General features: G+C 29.5%; 3 protein-coding genes and 1 non-coding gene across 4 annotated transcripts; 2 read left to right on the top strand and 2 right to left on the bottom strand.

Moving 5' to 3' along the window:
• Positions 1–99: 99 nt before the first annotated feature.
• KABA2_07S06336 lies at positions 100–173 on the bottom strand. Its single transcript has one exon. It is a non-coding gene; the product is annotated as a tRNA-Val (tRNA).
• A 1,587-nt stretch (positions 174–1,760) lies between these two features.
• Positions 1,761–4,415, bottom strand: PIG1 (protein phosphatase regulator PIG1; the record flags this gene model as incomplete). Its single annotated transcript, XM_041551779.1, has 1 exon — positions 1,761–4,415. One exon carries the CDS (start codon positions 4,413–4,415, stop codon positions 1,761–1,763), a length of 2,655 nt encoding a protein of 884 aa, XP_041407713.1.
• Positions 4,416–8,526: 4,111 nt separating this feature from the next.
• On the top strand, positions 8,527–10,818 carry MCM5 (MCM DNA helicase complex subunit MCM5; the record flags this gene model as incomplete). Its single annotated transcript, XM_041551778.1, has 1 exon — positions 8,527–10,818. The coding sequence occupies one exon, from the start codon at positions 8,527–8,529 to the stop codon at positions 10,816–10,818; it is 2,292 nt and encodes a 763-aa protein (XP_041407712.1).
• Positions 10,819–11,684: 866 nt separating this feature from the next.
• On the top strand, positions 11,685–11,879 carry KABA2_07S06270 (uncharacterized protein; the record flags this gene model as incomplete). Its single annotated transcript, XM_041551777.1, has 1 exon — positions 11,685–11,879. One exon carries the CDS (start codon positions 11,685–11,687, stop codon positions 11,877–11,879), a length of 195 nt encoding a protein of 64 aa, XP_041407711.1.
• Between the last annotated feature and the right edge of the window lie 423 nt (positions 11,880–12,302).

Raw genomic sequence — 12,302 nt, 5'->3', positions numbered from 1 at the left:
CAAAAACAGATGCCGCGTGAAAAGCCCGACTTCTAAAAAAGTTTGAAGAAGCAAACTTCTCGTATATAATGATTTTAAAACGAAAAACTTTTAAAAAATTGATTTCGCCCAGGATCGAACTGGGGACGTTCTGCGTGTTAAGCAGATGCCATAACCAACTAGACCACGAAACCTACTAATTTTAAAAAATAGAAAAATAGAGTAATTTTAGAATTATTTTTGATTTATCACGTGATTTATTTAAATTTTTATTTTTATTTCTAATTCGGTTACTATAATTATGAATTGTCAAAACTATGGAACCAAACCAAAGAAAACCCATCTAAAAACATATACTTAAATAATAAGGCTGTATCGAACTGTTGAAATGTAGCGGCAGCACTAAAAAGGCTAACATTAGCTTTAACTTATCTGAAGGAGAAGGTTGCTAATATAAGTATAATTTAGAGTGTGCTGCACTGCCGTATATAGAATAACACATAGTATATACTGCATAATGTAGTATTCGTTTCCACTACATTATGTTTATTGGAGCTTAATTGTCCAACGTTACTATGCACAAAAGATGAGCAGTTTAACAACAGTAGCTCTGTTTAACAATTCAAACATTTTGTTTGAAAGAAAGGAAATTTTAAAAGTTAAGTAAGTACAATTGATAGAGGCTCTTCTAAAACAAGATATAAAAAAGATGTTAAAGCTCCGAAAAACATAATTTTACTATATATTCTACAGAATGCAAATAAAAAGAAATTTAAGATTAGATACAGCAGAATTCATTCTCTTTTACTAATAGTAAACTATTTTGATTAAACTATCGAGCATCGATATTAGATGGACCATATAAAGTTGACGGCTCCTGTAGAGCAATATTACCTTTAAAAAAAATTAAAAAAGTTGTTTTCGTAGATAATTTCCAAAATAAGTCCGAAACATAAAAAATAAACAAAAAATTAAAAGAGTCTATGATTTAGAAAGCAAAATATTTATTATTCTTTTCTATTTTAATGTAAGTGGTTTTTTATCTTTATATATAATTTATAGAACGAATAGAATCTAACTAAAAATGTAAATTCAGAATAATCCGTCTTTATATATTAATTATTTTCTTGATAATCTGTTTCTCTTAATACCTAAACGATCATTACCAAATGAAATATTTAGTTCTAATCAAGACATTTTAGATGTCTCATTTCCACATAATTTCTGTCAATTTTATATTAATGTGCATAAAAATAACAGTTTCTGTAGTATTCTATCTGATATATTACAAAAGAGGGACTTCTTCTAAATCATTACGAAAAACACAAGTTTTCTGATCTTCGCGTTCCTATAATAAGTAAGGATCAGGCGTCTCAAAATTATGACATTGACATGTAGCTCGACAAAGTTTAAATATCTTTCCATCAAATGACATACTATAAGACAACATAACAATTCAACTGGTAAGATGATGTAACAGTGAAGCATACTTCTATCATTACTTAAGCAAAATTTCCAAGACGTACCAATCTCCATAGAATATTAACCTTTCCTAACAAAATAGTGAACCCTAAAAACTGCCCAAAGAGAGGCAGATCTTAAATGATACCGCTCCAAGCTTCCGAATGATATATCGCTAGGCAAGCAATTTTGTTACTAAGAACAGTGATATAGGTATGAATTGAAAAATGCATTTTATTTAATATATGCTAGTAATTATTTAGTACATAACTTACTATAATATATATACGTGAGCGTGTATTAATTTTTTGTTCCTCTTTCTAAGAGGATAATATTTTAGATGCAGGGGTTGGTGATTCACTCCTATCCAAAGGAGTCAATGAACCATAATTTATGCGTTTATCTACCGGATTATCTTTATCGGCGATTTTTTTATTTTGAAAATAACTTTCATGAATAGTTGGTTTTCTATCAGAAGTGAAAAAGCAATAGGAATTTAGCAAAGTTTTATAATTGAGGGCTCGCGGCTCCATAGATTCAGTAATCCCAGAAAGGGCTGATGTTGTAATTGTATTAGCGACTTGTGAACTCATATTACTACATCTTCTATTTTCTAGTTCATTAGATGCAGATAAGAAAGAAGATGAATTTGATGAAGATCTTGAATTTGACGCTGATGGTTCATCCACAGTTTCGGATCGTAACGTTGATATTTGTGGTTTCGCCAATTTGGTATCATTATCATGAGGTTCTACTATATTATTCTTATGGTTAATTAGAGTTTCATTTGAATTATTGTTCATAAACATAATCTCAGGATTATTTGATTGTTCAATCCCCCCATATTGGGAATCAATAGAATAAATATTTTGAGGTGTATCTGTTATAATACTTTGTCTATCATCTGAAAAATTATTATTCGTATCACCAATATGTAAAGGATCTATATGCTCATCATCATTATCATCATCGTTATTATTATTGACATTATTTCTATAGTTGTTTGATACATCAGTAACATCACCACTACTTTCTAATTTTGTTTGACTAAAACTTTTAGTAAAAGAATCAGCAAAATTATAATTTGGATTATATTGAAATTGTTCATCTGGTGTAGTTTCATTTTGAAAGAAATATGTATAATCATCCAATTGAGGTAAATCGCTTAAAGATGAAGATAAAGATGAAGAAAGTGAAGGTGTAGCTGTATAAGTGAAAGGTTGAAATGATGATAATTGAGCAACATCATCTGTACATTCATAAGGATTTGTTGAAGGATAACTCATATTATTACCAGTCATTATTGTGACATCATCTGAATTATTATTGTCATCATTATCATGATCAATTTCATTCTCATCTGATGGTGCCAAAACTCTATTTAAACTTGTTGGATTAATTGGAGTAGTATCATTATGATATAGATGTTTTAAAGGAGATGTATTATAATAATCGGTATCTTCTGAAAATCTTCTTGAAATAGTTGGGTTAACGATTCTTTTTTTATTCGATTGACCACTAGCAGTATTATTAGTTTTAAAATTATTCATTAAATGAATCTTATGAGATAAAGTTGTTGAAACCAAAAAATCCGAATAAAAAGATTTTTTAGTTTGTTTTGTCGAAGAATATGAATTAGTATTATCAGTTTTAACAATAGAATTTTTTAAATTATTTTTATTATTATTATTATTATTATTAATTTGTTCTTTTGTCATATAAATTGGATTAAATCTTTCAATTGGTAGTAAATTTTGAGTTTTTGCCATTATTGATAATTCATAATTTTTATAATTATTATTATCATAATAAGTTTCATTATTAACATCATACCTACAACAAAATTCTATTTTTAATGGACAATTAGTTGGCAAATTTGAATCCGTAGTTGAAAATAATAAATGATCTAATTTTAAAAAATATTTAAAACTTGATAAATTAATTTTAAATTTAAATTCATCAATTTGATTTGTAATAGATTTATTAAATGTTGCGGTAACATAATGAATATCTGACCAATTAGTGAAAGTAAATTTAATTTCAATGAATTTTTCAAATGTTAAATTATTAACATAAATGGAACCAATAATTTCATCTGTTTTTTTATTATGATTATCTCTTATTTGTTCAATAGAATGTAATTTAATATTTTTATTACCAGTTAAAAGGATATTAATATCATCATCAGTATCATTATTTAAATTTGAATTAATTAAATTCCAATCAATTACATCAAATGAATCCAAAGCAAGTTTACCATTTGAAGAAGAAGATAATAAATTATTATATTGATTATTATCATCAACAATAGTATTATTATCATTACTATTACTATTATTATTCATAACAACCACATTTTGATTTAAATTATAATTAAAATCATCATCATCAATACTTGAATCAGAATCATAATCTAATTGGAAATTTGTTGAAGAATTACCTGTACTTCCATTTGAAGTATAATATAATGAAGAAGAAGGTAAAGAAGAAGCAGAAAATGACGGTAAGAAATGCGAATTAATTTTATCATCGAATTCAAATCTATTGTTATTATTATTAGGATTATTATTAGGATTATCATTTAAAAAATAATTTTGATAAGATTCATCTAATGGAATTAAATTATTTGAATTTTTCAATGAAGAAGAAGAAATAAATGAAGGTTTATCAGTTGAACAAAATTTTTTTACTGTCGTTAATTCAGGTGCAAATCTAACATTTTTATTTGAAGAAGAAGAAGAAGATGAAGAAGAAGAAATTGATGAAGTTAAAGAATTATTTCTTGAAGATAATTTTAAAGATGATTTTAATTTTTTAAAATGTGTTGGTTTCATTATAGATAATGAATTTTCTGAATCAACATTATTATTAAAATTCATATCTTCATTTAATAAATAATTATTATTGTTATTGTTTTGTTTCTTATTTGTTGTTGTTGTTAATTTATAATTTTCATTATAAAATCCAAAAGACATTATAGTTATATATATATATTTTCATATATTTTCTTTAAGTCTCTATTTCCTTTGTATATATGTAAGGGATACCAGATCAGAAAAATAAAATAAAGTAAAACTTAACGAGTGGAGAGAGTAATTCAAATCAAAATGAAAAGATTTAAATAATTAATCAATGGAAAGCGATCAAGATTTAGATGAAAGGTCTTAAATGATAATTGACTTTTAATAACGAGTTCGAAGTAATTATGGCCATTTAGTCTTTTATATATATATAAATGGTCCTTTGAATTGGAAAAAGGACCAAGAAAGAAAAGGATACGTTTATGTGTTGACAAAAAAAATAAGAAAAATAAAAAAAATAAGAAAATAAAGATTATCACCACATTACTATGGTAATATAAAAAATAATAAAACAACACTTGAAGGACATCCGCCCAAAAGTCAAAGATTACCAAAACAACTAACCAACAAACCTTGAAAATTCTTCAAATTCAAATTCAAATTCAAATTCAACATTTTTAACATTTCAGTAGTCGTAAGTAGAACAAATAAACTACCAGAAAATATATATTGGAATGGCTAATACAAAGAAAATGTAAGAGAAGACAAAAAGGGAAAAAGTATAAAGTCAAATTTTATATTTTGTCCCTTTTTTTTACTTTTTTATTTATTTATTTATTTCATGTATCAAGTGTAAATGCATGCTACAGTGATTTCTTAACAAGATTTGTATATATATATATCAATTTCAAATATATTTAATATTACTAAATTTAAACTATTTCTTTTTTAGTCTGTCTCCTTCACTTGCCCACCCTTCACTTCCCTTTATTATGGTGGCCGGATATAAAAGGTAATTTAGTATACCAACATTACCACACCAATACCGATATTAGTGTACTAAATCCAACTGTTAGTTAAAGACAAGGAAAACGGAATGGAATGGGTTTTAGTTAATAACTTCAGCAACATACGCTAATCCTTTAATAGTTACTACTATATGACCAAAAGAGAGAGAGAACGAGAGAAAATTGAACAAGAACTACATGCAGACTTGAAAGATAATTTTTTTAATTGCGGAGTCGATGAGCTTTAAAAAATTATTAACTACAGTTATTATATTGTGTTCTTTTCCCACTGGATATATATCTACATATCTACATATCTACATATCTGTATATTAATTCAATTGTTTGTCTACTACTACTACTACTACTATAGACACATTGATGTACCTAACCAGCCCCCTTCTTTCACTATTTTAAAAGAGATTGAGAGATTACGAAAAAACAAACAAACAAACTTTAATTACGAGGTCTATCTCGAATACTGATGGGAGGGGGACCCCCAATCAGTATTATTCACTATAGCTCTGTAGTTAAATAATACTCAGGCATCTCAAATGGGGGTTTTCGTTCTCCCTGCCTTCCCTTATTGCCTATCTGCATATTCCAGAAAGAGAATACGTGGGGGAGAGGAGGATGGAAGCCAAAAAAAGAGAGATATAAGTACCATTTTTTATTTTACTAACAGGTTAAAAAAAGACTCTATTCAATTTCTTCACATTGTGAAGAAACAACAATAATAAAATAACAGGAGTATGAGTCCGGGGTTTTGCTGTAAATATTATGTACGTACAGAAATGTATGCATGCAACCAACACACTGAGAAAGAAGTTTTTGTTAGGGAAAATCACAAAATATGATAGAAATGGGATTACTTAATCACTATAACCCCTGTACAGAGCCTGTACATAGCATCAAGTAAAGGGAAGGGGGCGAATAAAGGGGGGGAAAATGAGGTGGAGCTTTTTGCATCGAAGATGACTTGGCTACACGTTTTCTCTGTAAAGAAGGTAGAAACAAAATAATTTTCATCTTTTTGACTATTTCACAGTACATTCTCCGTGTTTTGTTTGTTGAGCCGTCTTAATATAAAGAGAGAAAGAGAGACAAAAGAAATGGAACAAAAATCTTTATACCCGACTTTCCTACATATCTTTCTTTGAGAAACAAGTTGAATCGGACCCGTTTTGGCAGTAGTACCAATCAACATATAAAGAGAATTCCGGCTTAATTTTTCTGTGGTATTTTCTCTCAAAGGTATTAATTTGTTGTCGGAGTACGAAACCTTAAATGTCCTCGATGTTGATTTCTTTTTGTTTGTTTACTAAGTTTTCATATAAATGCGTTGTCGGCTTTCTGTTTCTGTGTGAATAAAATGAGCAAAAAAACAAACAAACTAACAAACTGACAAAACCTACAGAAAACTTCTAAGAATGTCAATTTCCAGTTAATTTTTTGTTTTTTGCTTTTTGTTTTTATCAATAGTTTTTAGGACCCCTCTCTATGAAGGTATCTGTGTAATTTCATTGTTTTTTTTTAATTTCCTTGACATTGTTCTAAAAGGTATGCTGTGCTTGCTTTTGTTGTCGGAGTTTGTCTACTATATCCATTTCTTTCATTATATAATTTAAAATGAAATGAAATGAAAGAAAAAAATGAAAAGCACCATTTAAACTCTGATTGGAAACAACCTTCGCGAAAACAAACAAACAAATTAAAATGTAAACAAAGACATAAACTCATCGTAGTAGTAGTAAGTCTAACGTTCTCGAAGTCTTCAGAAGAAATGAAGGGAATACAGTAAATAAAGGAACTAACCTCTTCCCTCTTTCGATCATCTTCACCAAAAAAAATATTAATATTGATAGAAGGGATGCTTATTTAACCTTTTTTTCATTTTGTTATGGAAACACTTTCTTTACACTTCGTTCACCCTTTTAGTACATACAGTTTTTGATATCCATCCATTGTAATGAATGAATTTATCTGAGTTTATAAGCGTGAAACCAAAAATAAGATACACAAATAATTATTTATTATTGAATAACTAAATATTTGCAGTATGTACTAAAATTACTAAGTGGAGGAGAAGTAGAAGAAGACACACGCACTCACATATACATAGTAAGATATATATTGGTTGATGATATTCAACATTAATAACTTGCAAGATCACGAGCGGGGAAGCGTTATAACGTAAAGATCAAAAAGATTAATATATTTGAAATGTATATCTAAAGTAGTAAGAAATGGTTTTTTTTTGTTGGATTTTGTTATTTTAAGATAATAAATAACCAAAAAAATTGGAGTAAACTGATGAAAAGATAAGTCCGACACATTCGTAGTTAATTATTTTAAATGACACACCCGTATATAGTGATAAATAATAATAATAATTGGAGAACCCAAGACTTCTCTTTTGGTTTGTACATCTTCGTTTTTTTATTTATTTTCTAACATACAGGAAATTGAACAATATCTCAATATGTTTCCTTGACCTCAAAATGTCATTCAACTTATATTAGAATGTATTCTGTTGAGTATTCCCATTTAAGTTCTAAATCAGAAAAGAAATAAATAAAAATAGTGTAAAAAGGTTGAATATTCAACAGGTACAACGTTTCCCTTGATTGCTTATTTATCTTTAAACTTACAATAGATTTGTTACCATTATCGCCATCATCACTGTTGTTTTACCCAACATAAAAAGTTAATTTAAGTAATTATAAAAACCATATTTACTCTTTCTCTCTCTCTCAGTTGATGCCCTTTTTGTCATTAATTTAGACATATTGTTTATACAGTTTCCACTTTTCCACATAAACTTGAATATCTATACTTATATCTGCTTTATCTTTCCTAATTGGGTAATGTAATACCCTTCCACCAAAGAAAATAAAAAAGTTCGCTACTGACGCGTTCATAGAGATGTAGATAAAATCAGCTTGAAAAAATAAAAAAAAAGATATATATTAATTTACCGAAACAGGTATTTGTCGACCGTTACTGCACGACAACACGAAAAAAAAATATTGGTAAAGAAAAATTTATTCACTGATACCTTTTAGATTAATTATTAACTTCATCAAATATGTACAACAAAATAAGTTAATATCCTTTATTAATTAATTCTAATCCATTTCCAACTAAAGGTTAAAATAATATAAACATTCATCAATCTGGAGGTTTGTTTTTGCTTCTGTTTCTGATATTATTAACATTATCAACTTATTAAGAAATCAATCATACTCCTAACACATATTCATATTCTTTGATAATAAATGTCATTTGATAGACCAGAAGTTTATAGTGCACCAGTGTTACAAGGTGTCGCTCCAAATGATGACGATAACACCGAGATTATTAAATCCTTTAGAAACTTTATCTTGGAGTTTAGAATAGATTCGCAATTCATATATAGAGAACAATTAAGAAATGCTTTATTAGTGAAAAATTATTCATTAAGTGTAAATATGGAACATTTAATTGGTTATAATGAAGATTTATTTAAAAGATTATCCGATGAACCATCTGAAATTATTCCATTATTTGAAAATGCAATTACTCAAGTGGCAAAGAGAATTACAATTCTAAATAAATCACAAGAAAATGTTAATGGTAATCAACCATCAGGTGAAGATATTGCTGCATTGATTCCATCATTCCAATTGATTTTAAACTCAAAGGCAAATCAGATCCCAGTAAGAGAATTGGATTCGGAACATGTCTCCAAGATTGTTCGTTTATCTGGTATAGTTATCTCTGCATCTGTATTAACTTCACGTGCTACACATTTGCGTATCATGTGTAAAAATTGTAGACATACAACTTCAATTACTGTGAACAGTTTTAATTCCATTAGTGGTACACAAGTATCTTTACCTCACTCATGTCTTTCTCAACAACAAACTGAATTGGGACAAGTTAGTTCGATGGATGCCTCTGGTCCACCTAAGAACTGTGGTCCCGATCCATATATGATTATTCATGAAGCCTCAACATTTATCGATCAACAATTTTTAAAATTACAAGAAATTCCAGAGATGGTTCCAGTTGGTGAAATGCCACGTCATTTAAGATTATCATGTGATAGATATTTGACTAATAAAGTTGTTCCAGGTGCTAGAGTCACAGTGGTAGGTATATATTCCATTTATACTGCCAAAGGGAATGGTATTGGAAGTGGTAATGAAGGTGGTGTATCTATTAGAAATCCATATATTAAAGTATTAGGTCTTCAGACGGATATTGAAACAAATGGATTTGCAAACTCCATGTCAATGTTTTCTGAGGAAGAAGAAGAAGAATTTTTACAATTAAGTAGAAACCCTGATATTTATGAATTAATTGCTAAATCTATTGCACCTTCCATTTTTGGTAATGAAGATATTAAGAAAGCTATTGTTTGTTTATTGATGGGTGGTTCCAAGAAATTATTACCTGATGGAATGAGATTAAGAGGTGATATCAATGTTTTACTGTTAGGTGACCCAGGTACTGCCAAATCTCAACTGTTAAAGTTTGTAGAGAAAGTATCTCCAATCTCTGTATACACGTCCGGTAAAGGTTCCTCTGCAGCAGGTTTAACTGCAAGTGTTCAAAGAGATCCAACTACTAGAGAATTCTACCTAGAAGGTGGTGCAATGGTTCTTGCAGATGGTGGTGTTGTCTGTATCGATGAATTCGATAAGATGAGGGACGAAGATCGTGTTGCGATCCATGAAGCCATGGAACAACAAACCATTTCTATTGCTAAAGCCGGTATCACAACCGTATTAAACTCTAGAACAAGTGTGTTGGCTGCAGCTAATCCTATATATGGTCGTTATGATGATATGAAATCACCTGGTGAAAATATAGATTTCCAAACTACAATTTTGTCTCGTTTTGATATGATTTTCATTGTTAAGGATGAACATGATGAACAACGTGATATTTCTATTGCAAACCATGTTATTAATATTCATACTGGTCGTGTTTCTCAGGAACAAGAAGAAATGGAAAATAATGGGGAAGAAATCAGTATGGATAAATTGAAACGTTACATTACATATTGTAGAAGAAAATGTGCGCCAAGATTATCTGTTCAAGCTGCTGAAAGATTGTCATCTCAATTTGTTACAATTAGAAAAGAATTATTAATCAATGAATTGAACTCCTCTGAAAGATCTTCCATTCCGATCACTGTGCGTCAATTAGAAGCTATTATTCGTATCACTGAATCCCTTGCCAAGTTAGAGTTAAGTCCTGTGGCTCATGAAAGACATGTCGAAGAGGCCATTAGATTATTCCAGGCCTCTACAATGGATGCTGCATCACAGGATCCAATTGGTGGTATGGATCCAACAGGTAATTCAAGATCTATCCTTGCAGAGATCCGTGAAATCGAACAAGAATTAAAGAGAAGATTACCAATTGGTTGGTCCACATCGTATCAAACTTTAAGAAGAGAGTTCGTTGATTCTCATAGATTTTCACAACCTGCTTTGGATAAGGCTCTATATGCACTTGAAAAACATGAAACCATTCAATTAAGACACCAGGGTCAAAATGTGTATAGAAGTAGTATATGATGGTGATATAAATGTTATAGAATCAAAGGTGAGAACGAATATTTATCCCAACTAGGTGATATTCTCACAGACATGCATAGGAAAGAAAAAATAGTTTGTAATATTAGTACATATATAAATGAAAGTAAATAAAAAAACAATGACAAGAAAAAACACACACCATCATATTATTTCTGTAAAAACTACTCATGATTGCTGTTCAAAACGTAATCCTGAACATATTGATATGTCATCAATAGTTTGATAAAAGAATTATCTTACTTAGGCTATTTGTCAATTGTGGTTGCTTATCCAACTTTTTATTAGACAATCAGCCGTGTAGCCGAACACTCCACGGAACAGTTGAAACTGCGGCTCAGAAAGCCCCAAGAGTGAGCGAGCGAGCGACAAAACGATTAAAACTTTTCATCGAGGCTTGGCAATGAAAGATTTGCTTGCCGTCTCTATCTCAATCTACAGAGAAATCTCCTAGAAAAATACAGTGCCAGTGCCAGTACCAACTAAAGCGATGAGGCAAAGTAGTCACTAAATTAATTATTCAATTGACCATAGCGAAAGTTCGATCTATTAATAAATAAATAAAGCCTTGCTAATGACTGTAGGGAAAAGTCATAAGCAATGCCATGAAATCTCATTTTCTATCTACTTATTTATCCATCTATTCTATCATCGTCTCAGGATGTAACTTGATATATAATGTAGGGACTATTCGAACTAACTTTTTTCACTTTAATTTACGTTCGATGGTGAATCAATCTTAAAACAGGTAGTTATCGCCAATTTAATATCTACTGCTACTACTACTTCTACTTCAAGTACTGCCAACTAACTACAAAGTCATACATAAAAGAAAGAAACAATAAAATATGAGACAATACGCACCACCACAACAACCGATGTATTATCAACAACCAGTACAGCCTATCTATATTCAACAAGCTCCTCCTCCACCGCCAAGAGATAACTGTTGTTGCGGTTGTTGTAACTGTTGTTGTGTATGTTTCGATGTGATTTCAAAAGTCCTCTGTTGTCTATGTCTGTGCGAAATATGTTGCACATGATGTAGATTAATCCATACACAAAAAAAAATTGGTTCAGACCTGATCTGAACTTTATTCCTCCATATTCATATGTTTAACCCAATAAAAACGAAATTAATTTTAGGAACACATCCTTTCTTCTCATTCTGCATATATTATAAACCTCGTTATATAACTATTCATATATACGTATATCTCAGAAAAATGTGTAACATAAAATGAAAAGCAATGCATTAAATTACAATCATCTTTAATTATTTACCTTTCTTTCAATCTATATATCTTCTTTGTTTTGTGATGATGAGATGACTTTCTTGACATTGATATTTTCTGGTTCGGGACAATTAAAACTTTTTTCTTAACATAATTAAGAAAACGGAAGCGAAGGAAAAAAAAAAAAATACAACTAAACAAAGAATAGCTAAAGATGAGATAAATTTTCAA

This window comes from Maudiozyma barnettii, assembly GCF_903064755.1.
Source record: "Maudiozyma barnettii strain CLIB 1767 genome assembly, contig: KABA2_07, whole genome shotgun sequence".
Lineage (NCBI taxonomy): Eukaryota > Fungi > Ascomycota > Saccharomycetes > Saccharomycetales > Saccharomycetaceae > Maudiozyma > Maudiozyma barnettii.
This window is presented reverse-complemented; position numbering and strand designations above follow the sequence as displayed.